At 40.3% G+C, this 25,484-nt stretch overlaps 1 protein-coding gene across 4 annotated transcripts in view; it reads left to right on the top strand.

Moving 5' to 3' along the window:
- The first annotated feature begins 8,186 nt into the window (after window positions 1-8,186).
- The window catches only part of LOC140536726 (roundabout homolog 2-like), a 115,903-nt gene continuing 98,605 nt past the window's right edge, over window positions 8,187-25,484 (top strand). For all 4 annotated transcript variants that reach the window (XM_072658705.1, XM_072658704.1, XM_072658703.1 and 1 more), the window contains exons 1-2: window positions 8,187-8,787; window positions 16,054-16,380. In XM_072658705.1, the coding sequence (XP_072514806.1) occupies window positions 8,733-8,787; window positions 16,054-16,380 (382 nt within the window). In that variant the 5' untranslated portion in view covers window positions 8,187-8,732. The remainder of the gene's footprint in view (window positions 8,788-16,053; window positions 16,381-25,484) is intronic.

Raw genomic sequence — 25,484 nt, 5'->3', positions numbered from 1 at the left:
GATGAATAGAGATATCAGTCTTTGTCAGACATAGCAGAGAGTTCTCATTACCTAAAGCATGCCAGCTTCTGAACAGCTGCAGTCTATTCTGGTTATGTTGGTTATGTTATGTCTGTCTGTTAGTGATAGACTGGCGTGTTTTTGCTGTCAGACTGTACTTAGCATTGAGTGCCTCTAGAGGGCGGCACTGCTGTTCACTACTCTGAAAGCAGAGAGTTGCTCAAGAAAAGAAATCAAAGTAAATTTCACCCAGCCCACCCAGATATTAGAGACTGCCTATCCAGCTGGATTGCAGGGCAATGATCATGGCTATATGGCTATATGATCCATCTGTCACATTAGACTGGTCTGACTGTGTTGCAGTCAAATCAGGTCTTGTCTGAATTGCCATTGTGCATCATGTTTGATCATCGAATAAACCAGTAGTCTCAGCTCTTACAAACAAAAAAAATGAACCTCACTAATGATCTTCAGCAGCTTAAAGGAAGGCGTACAGTCCCTTGTGCTGCACTGTTTCAAGCAAGGAAGAGTGTCGCCCTAGAGCAGAAACTATCCAGAATCAAGAAGAAAAGAACGAAGAGAAGAAAGTACCAAACTGATCACACCAGAGACACATGAGAAGCACACAGAGGAACTGCTGCGGGTGGAAATGAAGACAGTAGATCATGCAAATGAGTAATGAAAACTGTGTGTTCGTTTGGTTTGTTTGCTTGGAGGAAGAGGAGTGGAAGGCTGCAGATCTTTGTCTGTGGGCCCGCAGCCATGTGTGTTTTCACTAAGTTTGCTCACTAAGCCAGGAGCTCTCTCTGTTTATTCTAATTTGCTTTCTTCATGCTGGAAGACTGGCACGTCTGCAGGAGGGCCAAAAGGATTAAGAGTCTTTCGCTTGCACTGACTGCTCACCGGAGATGTGGGAAAGAGGCCATTACCATGGAAATGCAGTGTTTACACACACCAGACAAGTCTATTATCTGTGCTTTTGGCCATGTAAAGAGGATGGCAGACGGCAGGCTGTTTTTTAGACCCGTTATCTAGTTCCTCTTAGGCTTTTTCTTGCTCTCTCTCTCTCTCTGTCTGTCATGTTTTTCTCTCTTCCTCATACCAGTGTAGAGGAAACGCAAATTGTTTAAATGTCCTTGTCCCCGTTTACATGCATTTTACTCAATTTTTGCGGTACACCATCCAGACACATGGTTGGCTCTGTTCGCCTCCAGGGCATTTAAACCAGGGAGGGTTAATCCTGGCTCTTACATTTACATTTATGGCATTTAGCAGACGGTCTAATCCAGAGCGATTTACAGGGTTACTCGTATTTCAGAGTCGGGCCAATGTAGTGTTAGGAGTCTGGCCCAAGGACTCGTATTGGTGTAGTGCAGCATAATCACCCAGGCCAGGAATCAAACCCCAGTCTCCCACACGGTGTGGTAGCTCAGTGCCAGTGGCTAGTGGTGTGATCTGTTGCACCACACCAACCACTCTCTTCAGATCTACCGCCAATGCTAGGGTCTAGGATTCTTGGACAGTAGCTTATTCATAACTTTCACTCTGAGACATGAGAGCACTCTAAAAACCGAAGGTGCCAAACAGGGATCTGTGGAGTGATGGAAGAACCGTTCAGCGAGTGTGAGAACCTTGTTTTTGGGATTGTTCCTTCAAATTTCTCCCCAATTTTAGATATTTGGGGGAATTTTCCATTCCAACCCAACAGCTAGAACTACGTCTAGTGTTTGAAGTGGCCCGGTACACATCGGCAGTACAGACACTTTTTTACTGGTATTTCTGCCGGTAAGTAAAAAACAGCTGAACATGCTTGGAGGAGAACGTTAACTGCCAGCTTTCTTATGCCCACACTGGTTAGTATCATGCTGAAATGATGGGGAGATAGGGAGGGCCATCCTACTCACACAGACTACTGGCCATGGATGGCTGTGGCATGTACGGAGATGGAACTCACCATCTATCTGTCTTCAGAGCCCCAAATGGCCTCTTTCACATTAATGCTGCAATGTGACAACTGTCAGTTATATCAGTCGTTCTGCCATTTTACACCTTAAAGTCTAAATGTTGTATATTTAACCCACAACTGACATACAACAACATAGCCTACATAAAGTATCACAGTAGTCACTAAGTAATAAACCTTAAGCTTAATAACTGAATAAGACCTTATAGTTCAATGAGTTAAAAGAGCCAATTAAGCCCCCTTAAAAGCAACATAAATATATATAAGATATATACAGTATATACAGAAAGATGTATAATATTGTAAAAAATAATACAAGAAAAATACATTAAAATGTCATGCAAAATTGGCCCTATTTAATTATCCATCCATTCATCTTCTTATCTGCTTCTTCCTGGTTAGGGCTTCAGTGGGTCTGGAGCCCACTCAGAAACACTGGGGGCAAAGCAGAAATACCACACAAACACTCATTCACTCATACCATGGCAGTTTCACAAGTCTGCCAATTAACCTACTACGGGTGTTTTTTGGGGTGGGAGGACACCTGGAGTACCAGGAGAAAACCCACACAGACAGAACACCTATTTTTTGTCCAATATATTTGGTTATTGGCATGATGAACTTTTGGACGAGCTCTAGCGGAGGCTGTAGTATTCGTTCAAGGCAACTTTGTCACCCTAAAATGATGTTCACCAGAAAGCTCCAGGAAGAAATGAGGCTCAGTTTGTGCTATAGTGAATGAAGGCAGCTGAGCTTTACAGTATTACAGTTCATAGCGTGTCAGTGGAAGATTGATCAGCTCCAGACATGTCACTTGACCTCCGTAAAGAGAATTGGGGCATAGTAATACATATATTTGAGGTGAACTGCAATAGAAAGCATCTCAGGGTTTCATTCCGTCTTCGTTTTTCTTCTCTGACTATTGGAAAATACTGCAAAATCTCATTACAGTAGAACAACGAAGTAACCTTGTTGACAAACCCACGCCAGTGACAACATGTTCAGCTATCTGACAAGATACACTTCATTTAGATGAACGGTTGTCAGAGTGAAACTAAGGCTAAATCCTTAAATGCAGCTGCTGGATGAAACACTGAGTGACATTCCCCTCAGTAAAACATGCTGTTCTGTTTAATGGCACAAAAGAACTCATTAATTTTATCTGCTCTTAAATTGCTTTTCTATTTGCAACACAGTGTCACATTTTGACCTTTGCCATGGTACAGTAGCTCAGACTTTATGGAGGTCTAGAAAATGAACCTGTAGGCCATACGAGCTTATAACAAATGGAGCTGTAGTCTGCATGTGTTAGTCATTGTAATCAGAGCTCCAAGGACGTAAGTGAAGCGCTCTTCAGGCCCTCTCATCTTGGGAACTTGGTTAGTGAAAGGTTATAATTGCAATTCAGTTTTCTTTAATGTAATCTAATGTAGTACATTCACCAGCGTTTTACATATTACCACACAGTATAGGGACAAAAGTATTGGGACACCTACTGATTTATTATTATTTTCTGAAACCTTTCTACAAGATATTGAGCATGTATGTGAGGATTTGATTGCATAAAGTGACAAGAGTGTTAGTCAGGATGTTGGATGATCACCACTCCACCTCATTCCCAACTCCCCTGGTTATCCTAAAAGTATTGGATGGAGTACTAAACATCATTCCAGAGAACACAGTTCCACTGCTCCACAGCTTAATGCTCTATACTCTTATAGCCCACACCTGGCATTAGGCATGATGCCAATAGGTTTATGTTCCGTACAGGGACTAGACAAGCTGTGTTTGTGCATTTGCACATCTATTACCATACATGTTAAAGACAAATACTGTTTCAAATACTTTACAAAACATAATCTTTATTATTTTTAATTAGCTGTATATGGCAAGTTAAACAAATCGGTCAGTCCAGCAATTGATAAATCTTAAAAACTGAGGCACAGACACAGTATTTGCCTGATATTGTGACAGTAGACGTGGAACTGGACCTCTATGAAACAGACAGAAACAGTTGCATCACTTGGATCTGAAAATAAGCATCATAAACAGACTGATCTCTGTATTCAACAATTTCGAAGAGGATGCTCTCATGATATTGTTGGTGCTAGTTGAAGTGCCAGCTGCCTTAAGATGTGTTGGTTGTTGTGCCGACATCCCAACTTTAGGATGTGCAAGTTGTCATGCTGGCTACTTTATGACGTGCCAAGCGTGCTGTAAGATGACGTGCTGACTGCTTTAAGGTGTGTCGGATGGTGTACCGACTACAGTATGATGTGCCAGTTGCTGTTTTATGATGTGTTGGGAGGGAGATTTTTTATTTATTTATATTATTTTATTTTTTTATTACGATCCCTCATCAAGGAGTCTCCAGTTCCCCTGCAGTGTGTGCTCTGTGCGCCCCTCCCCTGCACCAGTGGTTTAGATGTTTTACCAGCTGTTTCTAGCAGAGCAGTGTGTGCTTCTAGACTGCTGTATGTGCAGCGCAGCTGGGACTTGCGTCCACTCTCACTAGACCAGTTTGACTGGGCCTCGGCCCGACGGCCCCATCACCAACACCATCTGTTCCCACTAACGCGCCCACGATGGACAAACACAGCTATGAAGCTCTAATGGTGCGCGCAACGAAGGCTGTGACCTTGACACTGCTGAAGTGTGTTCCAGAGAGATGGGCGAGAGATGGATGATGGCTTGGACTGAGTGTGATTTTGTTTTGTCAGTACAAAACACTTGCACGGGTTGCCAGGCAACACTTTTTACCTCGGCGATTGAGGGAGACAGGTTGGTAGATGGAGTATCGAGGACACCCATGACTGATTCAAATGTGCGTGCTGGAAAAAAACACAGGCAGGGGTCTTTGAGGCTTGTATTAATGTAAATGGGCCTCAACGAAAAGCACGAGCAGAACAAATTTGAGCATGAACTGTGTGCAAAAACACCTTCTCTCCGAAATTTCCACATTTGGAATGTTTTGTCGCCGGCGTTTAAAAGAGAAAACAGTCTACACCTGCTGAAAAAGCATGCATAATGCACACTAATTAAGAAATGTGGCAAGCTGTTACTTATCATACGGACTGCAGTTCAGAATATTTATGGTGATACTTCATGGATGCCAAATGAAAAGGACAATTCCAAACTTTTAGACTGATTTATCAGCTTGAGTTACTGAATGTTATGACAGTGTTTATTTGTGCTATTAACAAAGCCTACACAATCTACCCTATAATGAGTATTGATGAGTATTGCTGTAAATGGACCCTGAAAGCAAATGCCTTACTGCTAGTTTAATCTTTTGTGTAGCGGCCTTTTTAAGACTTCACCTCAAATATATGTATATACACTATATGGACAGAAGTATTGGGACACCTGCTAATCCAGTGTTCCTTTATAAATCAAGAGAATTAAAAAGAGTTGATCCTGTTTTTGCTGGAGGGGCTGTCTCTGCTGTTCAGTGAAGGCTTTCTACTAGTTAGACTGTTAGTGAGGTCAGGATGTTGGATGTTCACCACCCCACCTCATCCCCAACTCTCCAACGCATCCCAACAGTATTGGATGGAGCATCATCATTCCAGATCAATGCTCCATCATTCCACAGCTCAATGCTGAGGGGCTTTGAACGCCTATAGCCTAGTGGAGAATCCTCAGCCTTCTGAGTATGAGCACATTACAAGCCAGGTTCATTAGGTATTAGGGATGGGCAATTCTGGTTCTGGAGGGCCAGATTACTGCACAGTTTTTTGCTTTTCTGTTCAAGCACACCTGATATAATTCACCTGCTAATTGCCAGGTTTAGTAGGAACATCAACAAACTGTGGGCCCTGTTGTCCACCCCTGCTCTAATGTAACCAATTTCTCTGATTACTGCGGTTGGCTTCTTTGATTAATTTGCTCCTATGTATTACAGTTTAGTCTTTCAGTTTTAGGAACTTTTGACAATGAACTGTGATTTTTTTAATAGTACGTGAAAGAAAAAAGTTGGTTGGTGTGGCGCAACAGATAACACCACTACCTGCCACTGAGCTACCACACCATGTGGGAGACTGGAGCAAAACATCAAAGCATATAAAGGATTCCTCGGGTGGAAACAACTGGTGAGGTGACTCCATAAGCGGAGTCAGCAACGTGATGCAAAGGGCAGAGGCAAGGAAATTTAGATTGTCAGTAGCAGTTGACTTCACCCAACCCAACCTTTGCTGATACACAGCAAAGAAGACAAGAGGAGATGATCAGTGGCAGAATGTCCACACAGGACATCAGATCAGCCAGTCTCAGAGCCATCCACCTGGACGCTGTAAAGCAATACTGGCACTTATGCAAACATATCACTAAGACATGAAAGCACACAATACTGTTTACATAGTGGAAAAGGAAAACTGCACAAAACTGCACATTCCCTTACACTCAACATTAATCCTCCTGGCTTCAGAAGAGTTTCAGTCAAGAACATGATGTAGATACAGAGAAACTGTACTGATATAATGGACAGTTCTTCAGAACCACACTCACATGAAAAAAATGGATCTTCAGTGGTTCTTTAGTGAAGGCAGTGGTTCTATATAAAACAATATCAACTAAAAGAAGCATTGCTTTACCTGGTTGAAGAAGTCGACAGATTGTTGATGTTTCTATTAAGCACCAAGATGGGATGCACTATAGTTTTGAGTCAAAGAACCCTGTCATAGGACTATATAGATTGAGTATGTCAGGCTCTGCTGATTTCGCAAAGAAATATTATTAAAAATAATTGTCTAAATGTCAAATATTTAAGAAATGAAAGCAGGAAAGTGCTGTCTCTAGCAGCAGGCTCATCTTGTCTCATGGAGTAAACCACTGTACTGTAGTAGTCTGTGTATTGGTTTTGCTCCGATACACCCAGCTCCTTTTTTGACCCTTCCTTTCTCTACAACAAACGCAGGGGCTGACAGCCATCAGCACATGTTGATCCGGGTCACAGGACAGATGTCACAAGTGCAATTCCTACCAGTGTCACTGGCTGCATTGTAACTGAGCACTCAAACAAGCTGCTGAGCCGAGTGTAGCAGCAGCTTTATGTAGCTCTGCTGAAAGATTCACTTTGACAGCAAGCACAGTGGCCACTCTGGACATTCCTACAGGGTGATTTGAGTAAAAGAGTGTGCTTCTATGCCTTAGTGTGCTTTTTTTCAGATCATGAGTCTAAACATTAATCCAGCCAGGGTTTTGGGTAATTTAACAGAAAGGGGGGTTGGGGGTTACTACAGCATAGTAGTGAGTGTTATGGCCAGAAATATAAAAGCTATAATTACAATTTGTGTTTGTATCACGGTGTGGAATAAATGTGCCCTATAACCAAAGGTATCTGGACAGCCCTTCTGTCAGTTGAGTTTAAAGTGTTTTAGCCACAGCCATTGCTAAATGGTGTGTAAAATCAAGCCTATAATCATCCCCATACTCAGACATTGGCAGTAGATCTGGTTGGACTGTGCAGACTGTGTAAGACTTTATAATACACTGCATTTGTAATTTTATTAACTTAAAAACTTATTTTACTCATATTTTATATAATGTCAATATTAATACGTTACTATATTTTATTCAAATAAAAATGCTAATAGTCATAAAAATTCACATGATTGAAAAATAGATTTCAGTCAATGTTAAGAACTGTATCAATTAGATGCGACCATCGTTTGCCGACAGGGGGCGCCAAAACCTTGCGAACTCCAAGCAAGTCGCATGGAAATTAATATTATATATATATATATATATACACACACACATATATATATATATATATATATATAATTTATATATATATACACACACATTCTTAACTTTAATGTAAAAAACATTGTATTTTATTAAAATTTTATAATTTTTATTGGTCCATTCATCATGAATTTGGGCCAGATTCAGATTATGTCAAAGGTGAAAAACGGCAAAATTATTAACAAAACAAAAAATTACAATTTTCTATTCCCCCTTAAATGTGAAAGACGCCGGAACGCAATTGCTGCACAATTTAAGGTGGCACGGATTTCGAATAGGAAACCAAGTTCAGCCTCGTTGTGCACAATCATCTCAGGGTGCGGTTCATCGCCGCACTGCAATCAACCTCTTTAACGCTATGGCGAAGAGTTTTACTCCTAAGCTTGTTTTAATGAAACGTGGCAGCCCGGGCTAGTTGTCTGTCAGAGACACTCTCGTCTGTTTGGAGGATGTTCTCCGGGTGTGTGCCGGAGGAGGAGAGGAGGATCCACTCCACTGGCTCTCTGCTGCCTCATGGCGGAGCCACTGCAGCTGCGCAGCTCCGCGCTCGGAGGCGGCACGGCGCGTTCTCCTAAAGGCAGCTCGAGCGCGTTCGTCGCTGTTTTTGGACACCAGAGCGGCTCTTTCCCATTTCAGTGAGGATTCTCGCGCGTTCACACTCTCAGACCCTCCTCGGCCTGGGTGGATATTAGCTTCCTTCGGCGATGCTCTCAGGGGTGCATGTGGACGCCACGGAGCGCTCGGTGCTGAAATGTGGGGAGAAGTGAAGCGATCCACCCGGCGCGTGCACGCTCTCCCAAGAATGACAACAAAACAGCGTGAACTCCTTCTTCCCTCGACTCTCAGAAGCGTGCACGCGATGTGCGCTCCACCAGCCGAGGTCTGAGGAAAGGCGAAACGACTGTGAAGATCATTTTTTGCTGTTATTTATTTTGCATTTTGCTCCGTTTTTGGCTCATAAGTTGTGGGACTGAACCGCTGGAGAGTTCGCGCGCGCAGTGATGAGCGTTGCTATGTCACCATGAAGCTCCTGCAGTTCATCGTTTTGTGGGGGCTTCTCAGCGCTCACACCGACGGTAAGCCAACGGGGCTTTTGTGTAGTTTTATAATGTCTGTAATAGGTTTTATATTTTGTGGAGTTATTTGGCGTCTATACTGTCTTACCTGACCATTTAAACGATAAAAAAAAAAAAAAAAAAAAAATTATAGCCAGGTAATTTTACCTATAGTATGTAGCGAGATATGCAAATGAACTTCTGACGGTTGATGTTTGACATTTTAGCCAGCCAGCACCTCACCCCCAGACCACAGGTAAACTCATAATCTGACTTTTTTTAAAATGTTCATTTATTGTATTTATTTTGTATTACTCTACTTTTTTTTTTTATTCAAGCTTTCTGTGTTTAATTCGCCCAGGCTAATTAATTTGCTTGCTCGGGCGTGTTAATTATCCTACAGTGAATCCGTGACGGCTGTTAACCATTTCGCCTTGTCGAATCGATAACACGGGGGTCAGCGAGCAAACTCACAGCTAAAATATTGAGCCACATATGGAAACCGCCGTGCGCCTTTCCTTTCTGCACAAATGTCAAGCACAAATTGAGCTACAGGTACAAATGTGGAGCAATTTCTGCTGTGGGGCTCTGTGGTGCCTTATTTAATAACGCCCTTAATGGACTGCAGTCAGCAAGGCCTTCACGTGCTGATGTTCACTTTGATGAAGTTCATAAGGCTGGGTGATCCATCCAGCTGCCGGTACACCGTGATATAGACACACCTGAGATTTAGCGATATTTTAGGGTTATATTAGATAAGAAAATTCTTATAATGAGCGTAAAACTGCAGCTTTCCTGTTGCAAATTAGTTTGTTTCTTTTTACTTCGTTTGAAGTTTATTTACAGTGCACTACACACATGGCACCCAAGACCTGGTAGTAGTGTATGGCATTTTCTGGATGCATCCATTGGTTTCAAAAGAGCATGGCTAATGGCAACACAACCCAAAGGTTCCCGTTGGGTGTAGTTTAAAGAGAAGAGAACAGGTCAGTCCAAACAAGCCATGCCAGAGTAAAGTAGCATCAGCTTTAGTGTGAAGCTGCATCATATAGGAAACATGGGTTTATTAACTTTATTAAATGTACAATTAGGTATTGTAATGCGCTTTTATATTTTGAAAATAATGTAAAATATAATAAAACTGATCGCTAACTCTACACATAATCTGCATTCTAGTTCTTCACCTCTGCATAGTTGTGCTTTCGCATGCTGTTAATATGCTGCAATCGTGCCCTTAGTACAGTAGTCGTAGTGCACAGAGCATGTTGACCATCACACCGTCACATCTGTATTTGAGAAGGTTCAGTAGAGCTGTTTCTGTTTGGCATAAGGCCTTGCATTGCTAGGATGTTATCTCTTTATACAAAAATATTAAATTCATGAGGCAATCTTGTAGGTCTGCCTTGTAAAGATGTGTTACTGTTGTGTAGGGGTCAGCCCAAGTCTTTCGAGCAACTTAGGATTGCCTTCTTGATGTGCCTGCCCTCAATAACCAGGTAAACCCCGTCATGTAAGAGAGTTTTAGAGTATTTGTTAATACATTTGCTAATAAAAGACTGGGCCTTCCTACTTTTTTTAATTGATTTCCACTCTACCACTGCTCCCACATAATGCGAACTATGTTATGACCTCTATTGATTTGTATTTTAATTAGGAATAACTTTACTCACCCTTAGCTGTGAAGAATGTACGATGTCTGTGTAAATTGTGCCAGTACGTGTTCCTTTACTGTTGTCTTTCAAGCTGTCATGGGAATGGACATTAGAGCGTAGAAAGGATGAAACCGTTTGAGCTGCAGAGGGCTCCCAGGGCCCCACATCCCTTTTTGTGGAGAAAAACAGAGTAGATAATCAGATAAGCAATCTTCAGATTGAATACCCTTCCTGACGTTGATTTGTTCCAACCACTGTGTGAGTGTCCAATGTTTTTTCGACGCTTTTAAAGAACGTCAAGCCCTTCAATGCCTTGAGAGTAATTGAGTTTCCGTCTGTATTAGAAGCTTGAGGCGAATGATTTTTTGTTTAGATTAAAATGTAATTATATGCTTAATTGCATTCTATATCAACACGTGAATCTGCATTTCTCACCTTTGTTTATTTCAGTTTCAAACATATATCTACACTATATGTGCAAATGTTTGTGGACAACCCTGAAGTAACATTCAGCTACTTTAAGTTGCACCCATTGCTGACACAGATGTGCAAATGCCCACACACAGCTTGTTTAGTTTTTGTAGAGAAGTACTGCCAATAGAATAGGACTCTCTGGAGCAGATAAACATGCTGTTGGCCCCATGCCTAATACCAGGCATGGGCTAGAGGGCTATAAAGACTCTCAGCATTGAACTAAGGAGCAGTGAAACTGTGTTCTCTGGAATGATGGTGCTCCATTCAATACCCTTGGGATGAGTTGGGGAGTTGGAGATGAGATGGAGTGGTGATCGTCTCCCATCCTGACCTCACTAATGCTCTTGTCAGTGAATGCAATCAAATACTCAGAGTTGCTCCAAAATCGAGTAGAAAGGCTTCTATGGACAGTAGAGACATTATGGTGGAATGCTACAGGGAAATAAAGAAAGAACATCTGCAGTTTTGCAGATTCAGTAAAACAAGTAAATTGTAGTGATTTTAGCAGAGTGCTGTCTAAACACTCATTTTGCTAATTTAGAATGCAATCATAATGAACAAATTGTGGTTTAAAATATCAGTCATGTCTAAATATCTGTTGGATGCCGATTATATTTTTAAGCAGCACTCCAATATCCAATACAATATCATCCTAAATCCCTAGTTTTTAACCTTCCAGTAAAGCACATGGTGCAAATCTGGTTTCAAGGATGTACTCACACATCAACTGCACTCACAATGGCAGTTACAGTGGGTGTGAGTTATTACATATGCTTTGCAGCGCCAGGCCCTGGCAGTCATACTCGCGTGCGCCAATGTGACAGACAAACCCCCACACCCACACCATGCATATTTCACCATTTCCTGCCTTTTTGCATGATAATAAGCTCTAAATTTACAGTATGTTAATAAATGGTAGCTTTAAACTGTAGAGAGGCTCAGGAGAGTCGTGGTGTTTTCATGTTTCTTGTGGATGAAAGCGTGTGAAATCTGGGCAGTCATATGTGCAGGAGCACTGAGGGGATTAATGAAGCAACAGCAGTCTGAGGGAGCAGTTGAGCGTGCTTAAGTGTGAGCCTCTGCATTTGAGTGAACGCAGCCTTCGCTGGTTTGAGTCGTCTAAATTTGTCAGATTATTTGTGCTGTGCTTTACAGTGGGAATAGCCTTGGTCAGACAGGCTTGGGAATCAGGCAGGCAGTCTAGACAGCGGGGTTTTGAAACTGAACTTGAGATGGAATTTCATATTTAGAGGCTGCTGTATTAAATCTTTAATGCACTCCACCGCCACGGGATGTGATGAGTGGGATGGTGGTTTTAACGATTATGTTGCTATGAAATTTCTGTGATCTGTTAATGTCCTCATTTACATATTGCAGCTTTTTGACTGATGTACAGCGTAAGAAGTAAGTGGTCCCTTATGAGTGTATGTTAGGCTGAGAAACCATCTGAATTACTAGCTAATGCACCAGGATATGGCACTTATGAGCTTCTCATATCTTGCTGCCCTTTCAGTGGTTCATACTATTTGCTCACCTTTCTTAGGGATTCTTCTTGTGCCTGATCTGATGGAGAGTGGACCAATACAGCAGCAGTGCTAGTGTGTGTGTGTCAGTGTGTGAGTCTTATGTGATATAAACCTAGCCGAAGGTCAGAAGCAAGGTTATTGTGGGAATTGTCTAGAGGAAAACTATACTACAAGAAAATGACAGAACTACTTCAGGTACTTCAGGTGAAGACAGTTCGTCAGTTCTTGAAGGTGATGTGTTGGAAGCAGGATTGGCAACATTGGCAAGCATAAGAATCTGAGCAACTTTAACAAGGCCAAATTGTGATGGCTGGATGACAGGGTCAGAACATATCCAAAGCATCAGGCAGGTCTTGTGGGGTGTTTTTGGTATGCAGTGGTCAGTACCTCCCAAATGTGTCCCAGAAAGAACAACTGGTGAACCGACATCAGGGCCATGGGCACCTAACGCTCATTGATGCGTTGGAGGCCCCACCTCACAACTTACAGGACATCTGCTGCAAATGTCATGGTGCCAGATATCATTAGATGCCTTCAGAGGTCTTGTGGAGTCCATGCCTTAAATGGTCAGATCGATTATGGTGGCACAAGGGAGAACTACTCAATAATAGATACTACTCAATATTAGGGAACTGATGTTATTGCTGATTGGTTGTATGTTTCACCTTTGATTTTACCTTCCCAGACTGCTGGCAACTTGGGAATGGCAGCAATTAGCTTTTTTTTGGCCCGCTAACTACTAACTAGGTAGGTTTACTAAGCTAGATACTAAATTATTTGCTGTCTTAGTTCTTGGTGTGAGCTTATGAATAGCTAAAGGAGCTTTTAGATGATAGGTGTTTTGGGCTTTACTCACTGCAAGTCTGGGCATACACTGCCATTTTGCTCACCGCTGCATTTGAGTGGTGCTGTGTCCTGTGGATTATTGGCACATTTTTACACTTTGACATTTGCCTACATCACTGTGTATCAGAAACATGGAAAATTTATACCAACCAATAATATCTGTAATGTTTGTGAAGCTGAAAAATCAGGTTTGATAGCTGTAGGATTATCCAAAAGAGTAGTTGCTGAAACCCAGCCAGGTCAAAACCATGCAGAGCAGTAACCCAAACATTGGATTAGACAAAAAGGGCACTTAAAAACAAGTGTGGTACAAAAATAAAAGTCCAGTAAACAAGGCAAAAGGAGAATTCAAAAGACAGGTCAAAAAGGCAGCATGCACAAACAACACAAACAAAAGAAACAAAAGAAACAGGTATATATATCAACACAAGTATTAAACCACAGGTGAGCTGGGTTAGTACACTGGTGATGCAGAGCATAAGAACTGTTATTGATTGGAAGTAACTGAACATGTGGCTGTGATGTCACCAGAACAATATTGGGAAATGTAGTACTGGTATTATGGGTAGGTGATAAGGTAAAAATGCAAGAAGGCATTTTCACAATATGCAATATCAATAGTGACAGATTAAAAATCTAAATACTATTTCATGCTATTTTTAATGCTAATAAACAATTATATTTTACAAAAATAACTAATAATTACTCTATTTAATGAAATGTGACTGACTACATTACATACACTACTTTGGAATTTAAACATGCTGTTAGTCAGTCTTATTTAAGCACTGTCGATATCCAATATGTTCAGAAAAATATATCGTGTAGTAGAATAACAAAATATATCAATATAATTATAAAATTTTGTCATATTGGACAGTTTCCCACCTCTAGTGAACTGTGTCAGAAAATGGGATGGGAAGCGTGACTATATCAAAGTGTATTTTCAATCCCTCTTCAACCATCTCCACCTGTTATCAAACAAAAACACCAGTCTTCATCTCTGTCCATGTCTGCATGTGCAGACTCAATAAATATGTCCTCTCCTCCAGAATGGGTGCCCATGTGGTGTTGCAGGAGGCTGTAGGGGGCTCTGACTTTGCCTTGGAATGCCCACTTTTCATGATCCAGATTAAAAAAATCATGTCCCATCCCCATAATTGTTTTCCAGTCAGATATTCTGTTTTACTCTGAGAAGCGATATGTTAAGGAAGGAAATTGTGCTCTGATTTTAACAAAGCTATGCATTCCCTATGGCCTCACAATATGAGCAACTTAGTGAGGGAAAGCTACCAAGGTAGCTGATCCGCCTGTTGTCCTTTTGTCTAACTGATCATGTCAGCATTACTTGTCAGTGCTTTCCCTTCATGCACATGCAGCAGGAAAGTGAGTAAGAGCCTTATCTTATTTGGGACATTCCCACAGAAAAGCTGGCTTATGTTTTTAGTAATCCATGGACACAGAGGGGTCTACATTACCACCTGCATACAGTGTGTAGAGCCTGTTTTACTTATTTCTCTCTGCTCAAGCCATAGTGTTAGGATCAGCACAAGTACTGTCGCAGCCTTGGAGTCTTGGACAGAGGGATGCTCATTATGCATACTAATTAGAAAATTAAGCCACACAAACTGTAAGGTCTAATCATGTGTTATCATATTTCTTTGCAGTGTTTTCACCAAACCTTATTGGATGTTTAATATAACACTCAGTGTCATACAAATATTTTATACTTTACACTGTGTTGCCCAGGATTATTCCAAGTGTCTTGAATAAAAAGTTTGGTTGTGCCCATTTCACAACTTTTTTCACCAATATTTGAATGTAAATATGAACATTTTCACAATTTGATCAGGTCTGACACTAACAAAGCCACGTGTATGCGAAATTATAATATATTGGTGTGGCTCATGAGGACAGTCTTACTGAAAATCATGGGTGCTAATCTAACAAGAACAAATTCATTTATATGTAAATATGTTTTTCAATTGACGCCCCACAAACCTATGCACGTGTTTATGCAACTGTGTCCCCATATAGGCACACACTCACACACATAAACACACACACTTGCTCCACTAGGAGAGAGAACAGAGCACTTGAGTGAGCCTCTTAATGAAAAAAACTGATTGAACTTAATGAGTCCTTCACTCCTGTAAGGTTATGGGAATATTGAGCTTTCTCTGTTTTGGTGATAAGTGTTGCTGCCTCTTGGTCTTTTGCTTACAGTTTGATGGACAACACTACTACTGTTGTGTGGAGATAACTTTATTCTTCTACTCATTGACTTTTCGACTGTTTTCACTTTTTTTGATTTTGTCTCAATAATTTATATAATTCTCAAATAACAATAGTCCTAAAAGGCAACTTTCTTGCATTGAAATCTGCTATTCATAATAATGTTATGTTTCAGTGTTGGCATCAGATTTACTTTTGTGTGTAGATTTAAAGAGCATGTGTCAAATTGTAACTTTTAGTTTTTTTCTTGGTTTCATAAACATAAATTGGCACATACATAACAAATCAACAAACCTATTTCTTTCTGTATATTCTCACATGCTCCATCAGAAACCATCACAGTGCCTCCAACAATAAAGACACCCAACAATTTTATGCATTTATGGGTATTTATGCATTTTTGGGAATTAACAGAAAACATAGCCAATGAGGGGTTTAGTGGGATAGGGTTAAGGACGTATTACATAGGTTCATTCATTGGACTTAGAACGCTACATTAAAGTTTTGGTTCATGTTCAAGACTGACCAGCTGTTTTTATCTTTATCACATCCAGCATCCCGTATTCGTCAGGAGGACTACCCCCCTCGGATTGTGGAGCACCCCTCAGACCTGATCGTGTCGAAGGGCGAGCCGGCCACTCTGAACTGTAAGGCAGAGGGGCGACCGTCCCCCACTGTGGAGTGGTATAAGGATGGCGAACGCGTGGAGACGGACAGGGACAATCCCCGATCGCACCGAATGCTCTTGCCCAGCGGCTCGCTCTTCTTCCTGCGCATCGTTCACGGCCGCCGCAGCAAACCAGATGATGGCAGCTATGTATGTGTGGCCAGGAACTACCTGGGGGAGGCGGTCAGCCATAATGCCTCTCTGGAGGTGGCATGTAAGTAACCACAAATCTCAAGTCTTTGTAGTTTAGAATTCAGGGACCCAGCAGTGTTTTTACAAGTGCTGCATTTGAACTTCCGACTGCTTCTGCAGTCTTCTAAAAGTTCTTCTAAAATTTCAATATAACAATAGTAGTCCTACATTACAATTTACATGTGAATGTCAAATTAAAATCAGCAGATCCGATTTTTTGTAGCACACCATATTTTGTGTGTGTGTAAGTATAATGGCTTTAGGCTCTGTGAAATCTATTGGTCCTAATGGGCTGACAACAGCTTGATCTATACATTGTCATTACTGGAGTTCTTGGAACCTAAATGACAGGGAAGCCATGAAACATTGATGAGGTCTCTAGGTTATTGTATATTTGTTTTGCCATTATGCATCTCTCTCCTTCTTGTGGGCCTTCATTTTGCCCGAGGGAAGGAGTAGGTGGGTGTTAAATGAGGTGTTGAATTTTTCAGTTTGGCTATGGGGTGAAGTGGGTTATGATGTCAGCAGGTTAGTGGATACAGCAGTGTGGATGACGAGTCCCAAGCATGAAAGGAGATGGACCTTAATAGTGTGATTACATGGAAAAATAAAATATAAGCAAATTACACTTACATGCTCATAATAATGGTTGACTGATGATTTTATTACCATCTTCCAAGCTGTGTATGTCACAGTGGACCAAGAAAAGTCTAGGAATTTTAAAAGTAGAAAATGATGCACTCTAAAATGCCTAAAGCATATCTGTGGTACAACATTATACTGTGACCTGGAAGTTGAATTACATTTCCACAAATGTTTTATTCTCATTAATTATTTTTCAGACTTGCCTTTTTTCCTCTTGTGCTTTAAATAATAATGTGAATCAGAATTGCATACAGTTTATACCCATACATAAACTTTTACCTGGATTAGCATTACAATAATGGCAGGTTTATACAGAAAACTTTTTATACAGAAAAATTTTGTTTAAAAAGCCTGTTTACAGGATTTAATTCTATTTAGTTATTTATTTAGTTTTAGTTTTATCATTACAAATATCAGGGTTTGGGTGATAATGGGCCACTTCTGTTTGTTGGGCTCAGGTCAGTTTTAGGCTTGATGATGTGGTACGGACAGGTTGGGTTTGTTAAGAATTGTGTCAGGGTCAGGCTCTGTCTTAAAACTTGATGTTGTGGCTTGGGATGTATATGGGTTCTAAACACAATTTCAGTTCTGAATAAAGCTTTAAAATCTATGGGTAAAGAATGTGCTTTTGACGTTTTACAGACAATTGAAAAGTATGACCCTGTTTACGCCTGGCCACTTCATTCATCTTGCGTTTCAGGATTATATCTGGATAAGGCCAAGCCAAGCCAAGCCAGGTGTAAATGCACCCAAAACACATTTAAAACAGATACAAATCCGATTCCTCAAACCACTTCAGGAGGTGGTCTGAGATACATTTGATTATATCAGTGTAAACACATCCATCTCTTCAGGTAAAACTGAAACTTCAGTAATAATTACTACACAACAAGGAAATGTGCATTGTCTGTCCCACATAGCATTTGGATTTCAGTCTGACTGGCCAGAGACGCATTTGTTTATCAAATGTAAATGCATGTGGCTAAAATCTTATCAGGATACAATCTGGGTGCTGGGTGTAAACATGGTATATACATGATGTGTAAACACCTTGTGTGTTGCTCAATGATACATCAATAGCTATAGGAATGTGTGCTTATGTCCGTTATGCAGAGTGAATAACAGGCCTTGGTGTTTAAATAGTCATATTGCCAGTGATATTATTTGCATCATGCTGGATGGTGTGCTATGCTTTCTGTGTACAAGAGAGTGATTTTTTTTGCCATGTGTGGGCGAGTGAGGGAGAGTGCCTCCGGCAACTGTAACAGAATTTCCCAACGACTCTTAGTTACTTTGTGTTGGATGTTAATGTTTTGTTTTTTCGCATGTCATGAATTTAGAATAATTCTGGACTGATGAATACCAGGTGGTGTAATCATTCATTAATACCAGGTAACTGCAAGTTCCTGGCATATTCCTATTTGTTTGACTGCATTGTTGTAATATGTGCAAACATTAACTGCTAAAATATGGGACTCCACTGAAACGACACACCCCCTCTAGCTTTTCTTTCCATTCTAATGAAACGCCAGCATGGCTTCTGAGTCTGGAATTGTAATAGATCAAGAAAAAGCCCCAGAATCAGGCTCACAGTTTCAGCCAATTATGCCTGGGCCTGCTTTTGATTCTGTGGTGATTAGCTGACCATTTGGCGATTAGCAGATCAGTAACAGTGTGTCAAGTGAAGTCAAGAGTGACCTGCTAACATCACATCTAGATAACGAATGCAATACCCCTGAGTAACAGTAACAAGCGTTTGCATATTTGTATATTCATTTATGTTGAATAGCTGAATAATAACTAGGAATGGCTGAGTGAAGAATATCACTGCTTTTCAGTTTGTAGTTTGTGTAAGCCAGCCCTAAAAAGAATCCAAATGTGCAAATGAGTTTTTTATATTTTTTTATATTTTGAGAGAATTCATTTTCACCGGTTTTAAAGTGTTTAAAGAAATTAATAAAAGTGATGTATCACAGAAATAGTGTATTATTCAGAGTGTAAGATTTCAATATGTTATTGACAAAAAAAGACATTCAAAACTGTATTGTAGATATGCCCCTTTCTCTCTTCTGATAGTATGTAATTTGTAGGGATTTGTAGAATTCTGGGCCAAATTTTGAATGTATACACACAAACACTTCTAAAATGTAAAATTTATGACTACGTCTTCCTGGTTCTGTGGAGAGAAATACAGTCTAATGCAACAGTTTGGGCACTCTCAGACAAATGACATATTTGTTTTATGTTTTAGTTTTTTTGTTGTGTGATAGTAAACAGCCTCTGTAGCTAATCAAGCTTAAAATATTACAAAATTTCCAGCAAATCCTAGTGTTCAGTTACTTGTCTTTTATGGCACAAAAATAAAAAATCAGTGTGTTTGGATACCGTGAGCATTGCAAGGGCTCAGATTTTGTTTTGGCAAGGTCACAGACCTTAATAGGCAAATCAGGCCTGAGGCATGTCACCAAGTGTAATTAGGAACTGTCAGATGAATCACATTTCTAAGCCTAATTTATTCAATGACTTTTTAAACCTTGTACTAACACTCATCAAACAGGGACTCGTCTATGCAACTGTTTAAAGATAATAAAAATAAAATGAAATAAAAATAAAATGAATCAATGCCCATGAGGCATGGTAAGGCTATAAGATGATGATTATTATTTAAAAAAATTATCATAAAAATAGAGTAACCATGCATTAGGATTTTTAGAAAATGAGAAAGTGAGTTATTTGGCTACTTTTACAACCATTACTTGAGGCTGTATAACGTCTATTTTCATAGAGTTATGACATTGTGTTAACATTGTATCAAAACTATATGTAATGTTACAACACTAGTGGCTATATTAATATTGATGAAGAACTATTATCCAAAGAGCCGTCATTAGTTGGTGTGGTTGAATGGGGTATGCTTGATTGGAGATTAAAAATGAAAACTGTGTGTCCTCTATATAATTGGCTGACTTTGCTTCATTACATAGGATAACAGATGGTATCATTGTCTAAGAAATCTGGAAATTGTAACAGCATGGACGAGTGTGCGTTTTAGATATGCATCTAATTATTTAACTTTTTTTTTACTCAATCATATTTCCTGTTTCCTGATGAAATTTGAGTGTGGTCTAATGTGTTCAGTACATTTCTAGAGAATGAAAGAAAAGACCCATAAGACATTTATTCAAATGAGCAGCAGTGGTGATATTATAGTGGATGGCTTACTGTGGTTCTTCAAATGTTCTTTTAAAAAACTCTTGTAGATGTTTTTTAATAAAATATTTAAAAATGATCTGATAAAGCAGTTCCACTATGGTATGTTAAGAACATTTGTTCAGGACTATACAGATCCCTTTTTGCTTGGAGTGTACTTCTGGATTATGGCTTGGCGTAGGGTGGGCCAGTGGATCTGAGGTGAGACAGAAAGAAAGAGTTAGAGAGAAAGAGATGTGTCCTATAAGTAGAATAGTGGTGGGGAGAGGCAGAGATTTTTATGATCAGGGATGCAAGCAGCTTTGATGACAAATTGATTGCATGCAGAGATCCAGATGAGGTATCTGAGGAGACATATGTGAAGGGGGAATTTGAGTGACCTTTGTTAATGGAATGTACCATGGTGGTATTGTCTGGGTGAATGAGTATTGATTGATGGCCATTCATGCCCCCAAAGAGATGCGACAACACCAATGGGATGATGTTTAGGGTGGTGTGGAAGAGACCTCATCTGAGGGCAGGGAGTCAAACTCACAAGGCCATAGTGGAAGCAATTGTGGTAATAGCTGCTAACGCCCCTGCACAGTGCCAGTTGACATTGCACAGCTATAGGTTGACGAGAGAGTGGAGACTAAAAATCAGTGAATCTAAAAGATAAGATCCCAGATCAGGGCAGTAGAAAGGGCTAAACTGAACAAAACTCACCAGATAAAAACAAGGCTGAGTCAAGCACTTGAGAAAAAGAAGACTGTGCAGCACAATGAAGCAAAGAGCAAAATGTGGTGGTTGCGGAGAGACAACACAATTACTCAGATTTAATCCACCAAATAAACCGGAGGCTAGTAGAGAGCTTTATTCGTAGGCAAGGATGCTTGAACATGGGCAGTGTTGAGAAATTTTAGGGAAGCGATGTGGACTCATGTTTGAGAGTATCTGGGCAGTAGCATCTAAAAGCTGGAGACCGGAAAGAGGAGCCTTGTGCACTGCCACAGAACATTAGTGAGAGGCAATTGACTTATCTCCCATGAGCTTTACAGAAAACTGTTTAGCCTAATGTCAAATAACAATTTGCATGATATGTATAATGTATTGAGGTATTACCTCACATTGTTAGACTAGGGATTTAGACTATCCACTGTTACAAAGTAGTTCTTCTCAACCTGAGCATGCAAGATATATACGTGGGATTTTTTTTTACATATCTTACATAGTGTGAAGTGATATAGCAAGTGATATTGCACTACAAGCCTGAAAAACAGCGAGTGGCTATGTGATTAAAAGTCTCTAAACTAGCAGTTCAGGCATATGTAAACATTATGTGATTATTATATTACTGTGATACAGAGTGCTGCATTTAGAGCTGGCTTGTGAGGAAAAGTCTGCCATCTGATGCAGGCGGTAGAGAGGAAGCACAGTATTTCTGTGTGTTACTGTTAAGAGTAAACACAGCACTCCACTCAGAATGGCTAAGCTGCTAAAGAGCTGTTGGACATAATCCCATACAATTAAATGCCTAATTAAATCCAAAATGGACCGTCACTCTTTTTATTTACAGTCAGCAGTGGCATGATTTTCTGTGCATGTGGAAGCTGTCAAAAACCCTATCAGTTAGATTGTTGGTGTGTGATGAAGCTAACATTTACATGGTATCAGTTTTGTTTCAACATAATGTTGTCATGGTACCAGGATCTTAATTTTGATAACAATACCATCCAATGTTCCTTTGACAAATGGTTGTAGTATGACAGACTGTGGAAAAACTCTGGAGTCTGGGTCTGGAGGTCAGAGAGGCTTCTGCTGTCAGAATACTCCCCTTGATGAACAGAGGTAAGACGGGACTGTGGAAGAGAAGATGGGCTGGTGGTGAGATGCGAAAACAGGGAACACACAAGATAGATATTTTTATAGCCTCACGCACAGCCCTTCTCCCAAACTTCAGTTATGTAAAAAATCCACTCTAAAAAAACTCTCATTGTCTGAAAACAACCCATCACTGATCTGCCAATTCTGGTACATCAGCTAACACACGCCCACACTGGCTAACAGCTTGCTGACTGATAGGGGGAAAAAGAGGGCCACCCAATCCACCCAGAGGCACCAAGGCCAATTATGCTCTCTGGGCCATGGATGGCTGTGGGATCACCAGGGATTGAACCTGTGATCTCCAAATAATAGGGCAAGCGCTTAGACGGCTGGGCTGACTATGTTCTATAAAGCTTCTCCAGCCTCACACCAGCTCAGGGGGAGCATAGGTAGGTCACTTGGATTCACATGAACAGACTTTTTAGACTTTCTAAGCTGAGATTTCGCCAACTCGCCCAGACCCATGCCTCATGGGGAAGTCAGGCAACAGTGTTGTTATTATGGTGCTTTGATTATTGTTGTTTTAATGTCACAATCATTAAGTGGTAGTTTAACTAATTATACATGCAAAACCGTTTTAGGCACAGTAGTGGCATGTCTCATGTTCTAGAGGTCTGACATTTGAAGTGTCCCTCGAGGGGGAGGGCTCTCAAGAAAAAAAAGAACCTTAATAACCAATGGCTTCAGCCTGGCCTGTACTTTCCCCCCTTGGGCTGTGAAGGTCTGGTTTTGCTCCTCTGCTTGTCACGCTTCAAATCCATCATAACGCATTTGCTCCGGCCCTCCTCTGGTGTCAGCACTGGGCCAGAGTTCTAACTGGGGGGCTGTATTTTGACTCTCGATGATCTCTAGTGCCGGCAGATTTGTGTACAGTGACTTGTGGTGATGTGTGGTGAACGGGCACTGGAGAAGACATCTCTTCATCTCCAACCACACAGCTGCTGAATGGAATATGACTCTTGAGCCCCCCTCCACCCGCATTTTTTCCCTTTTTCTCTGAATCTGAGCTCATGCATTCCTAGGAGTTATAACAAATTAAGATGTTCTCATTGGATTTCATCCAAATAAGAGAAACGCTTATGGGTAATGGGCAGTTACCTGCCGCAGCGTTAGGCGTAACCTCAAATTTGGCATAAACACATGCTCTTGCATGATCTTCTACTTAATCATCCTTTTCTTCTTGTCACATTTACCCTTCTTTTGTTGTCATCCACATCATAGCGTGTGCAGCTTCTTCTGAAACCTATTCAAGTTTTCCATCTTGCCTTGGTTACTCAAGACATGGGAAAGACTTATGGTTGAGAAGCTTTAGGAAACATGAGACAGAAACACGCTGATGGGGAGACACAACAGCTGTCTCTGCGTACTGTGTGCATCTGTTAAAGGTATAACAATGCATCAGAAAAAATTTATATTCAAGAGCAAAAACCTGACAGTGTTTATTGTCAAAAATCAGCAGCCCTTTCCTACACAGTCATATCAGAATCAGAATCAGAATCTCTTTATTTCACCAAGTATGTTGCACATACAAGGAATTTGTCTTGGTGAGAGCAACACGTATGACAAGTAACAAAAAAACACATAACACAGTCTTAAACTAAAGGAAAAATGACACTAAACAATAAATAGGGTAGGGGATAAATTAAAAAAAGTAAGAAGTACTAAAGGTAGTAAAGAGCTGATATTTACAGAACCCTATCATGCACCACAGCTATCTTGCTCCCCAGCTTTGGTCTCATTTGTAGATTGTACAACAAGGATATATTCTTATTTTTTCTTCATTTGAATTTTGACCATTTGAATTAAATTGTGGCTGTGGAATATTGTTACACCCTTAGTGTTCATTATGGGTTTATATGAGAGTAATTCTTATAAATGTCCCTGTACATTTCACTGGGGCTGGTTATTGGCAGCAAAGTAATAATCTAAGTAAAAACACTATATGGAAAAACGTATTGGGACTCCTACACATTTCATCTATAGAAGCTTTTATGACATCACATTCTAAATCCATAGGCATTAATATGGAGTTTGTCCCCCTTTTCAGCTCTGTTAGCAGGTTATTGACTTTTATGCACTATGCACCCCAGAACTCAGCAGCCCGCTCTGTAACTTTACACAATCTGACACTTCATAGCTGAGGTTCCTAAACACTTCCATTTTTCAATAACAAACTGACTTGTTGTACCGGTGGCATCCTATCACAGTACCACGCTGGAATTCAGTGAGCTCTTTAGAACCACACATTCTTTCACTATGTGTGTAAAGGCAGACTGCATGGCTAGGTGCTTGATTTTATACACCTCTGGCAATGGGACTGAATAAAACACCTGAATTCAGTGATTAAGAGGGTGTGCCCCAATACTTTTGTCCATATAGTGTCAATTTGGGACAAAATGATATAATATTTTATCAATATGTTAATGGATTGAATATTTAAGTAGTTTAAAAATACAGCAATAATGAATACCTTAATAATGCTAAGGAAGCTCATAAGAACTACAAGGCATGGATCCCTCCATCACGCTAATGTCTAAGCGGTAATCACAGCAGGCCACAAACTAATAACTCACTACAACAGTGATCTAAACACTGTGTGAATGTGAAACTATGTAGAGTACACACCTGAAAGTGATCATATGTGCCTTAATGACAGTTAGGAGGAGATACATGGGAAGTAGTACAACAAACTAGCAATTTCTCCATAGTGACTCACAGAAGGGACCAGAGAGCAGCACTTTTTTCTAATGCAGCATTTCATACAAATAAGGTGGAGTCAAGTGGAGTCAAAGTGAGTTTTTTTTTTACAGATTAATACAAATTGCTGAATATGTTTTTAAGGGGTCAAAAAATACTTGCGCTGCCGTCCGTAATCCTGGGCGCACTGCCAAAATATAGCTTATGTGTGGGAAACACTGGTGTTGAGAATAATTAAATGAATACAAAATATCTCTGTTTTTAATACATACACCCATGCACCACACATGCAGTACTGTGCAGAAAGAGGCTATTTACTGGTGTGTTGTGATGTGTGTTTTTTTCAACACTAGTTTTGGAATAAATGTAATTTTCTTAAAAAAAAAAAACCAAACACATAAAAAATACAATAAGCAGTGACTTCATGTTTGACGGTGGGTTTGTTTTATCATTAAAAAGCTGTTCTTCTGGCAGGCCAGGATTAGCTGAAGTTATCATCCATTACCTAATCTGGCTAATCAATACTTCATTAAGTTAAATCAGGTGTGCTCCTGGTTCATTTGAACTGATCCATGCAATGGCTGGGAGCATCGAGAAGATATCTGGAACTAAACCTGTGTTCTTCTAACTTTATTAACATAACATTATTTTAAGCAAAAACACAGAGTGTCCAGATTAATGTAGGGCTGGGCAAAATGATATCATTTATTG

This window comes from Salminus brasiliensis, chromosome 16, assembly GCF_030463535.1.
Source record: "Salminus brasiliensis chromosome 16, fSalBra1.hap2, whole genome shotgun sequence".
Classification (NCBI taxonomy): Eukaryota; Metazoa; Chordata; class Actinopteri; order Characiformes; family Bryconidae; genus Salminus; species Salminus brasiliensis.
The sequence above is the reverse complement of the archived record's forward strand: the minus strand, read 5'-3'. Positions and strand labels throughout refer to the sequence as shown.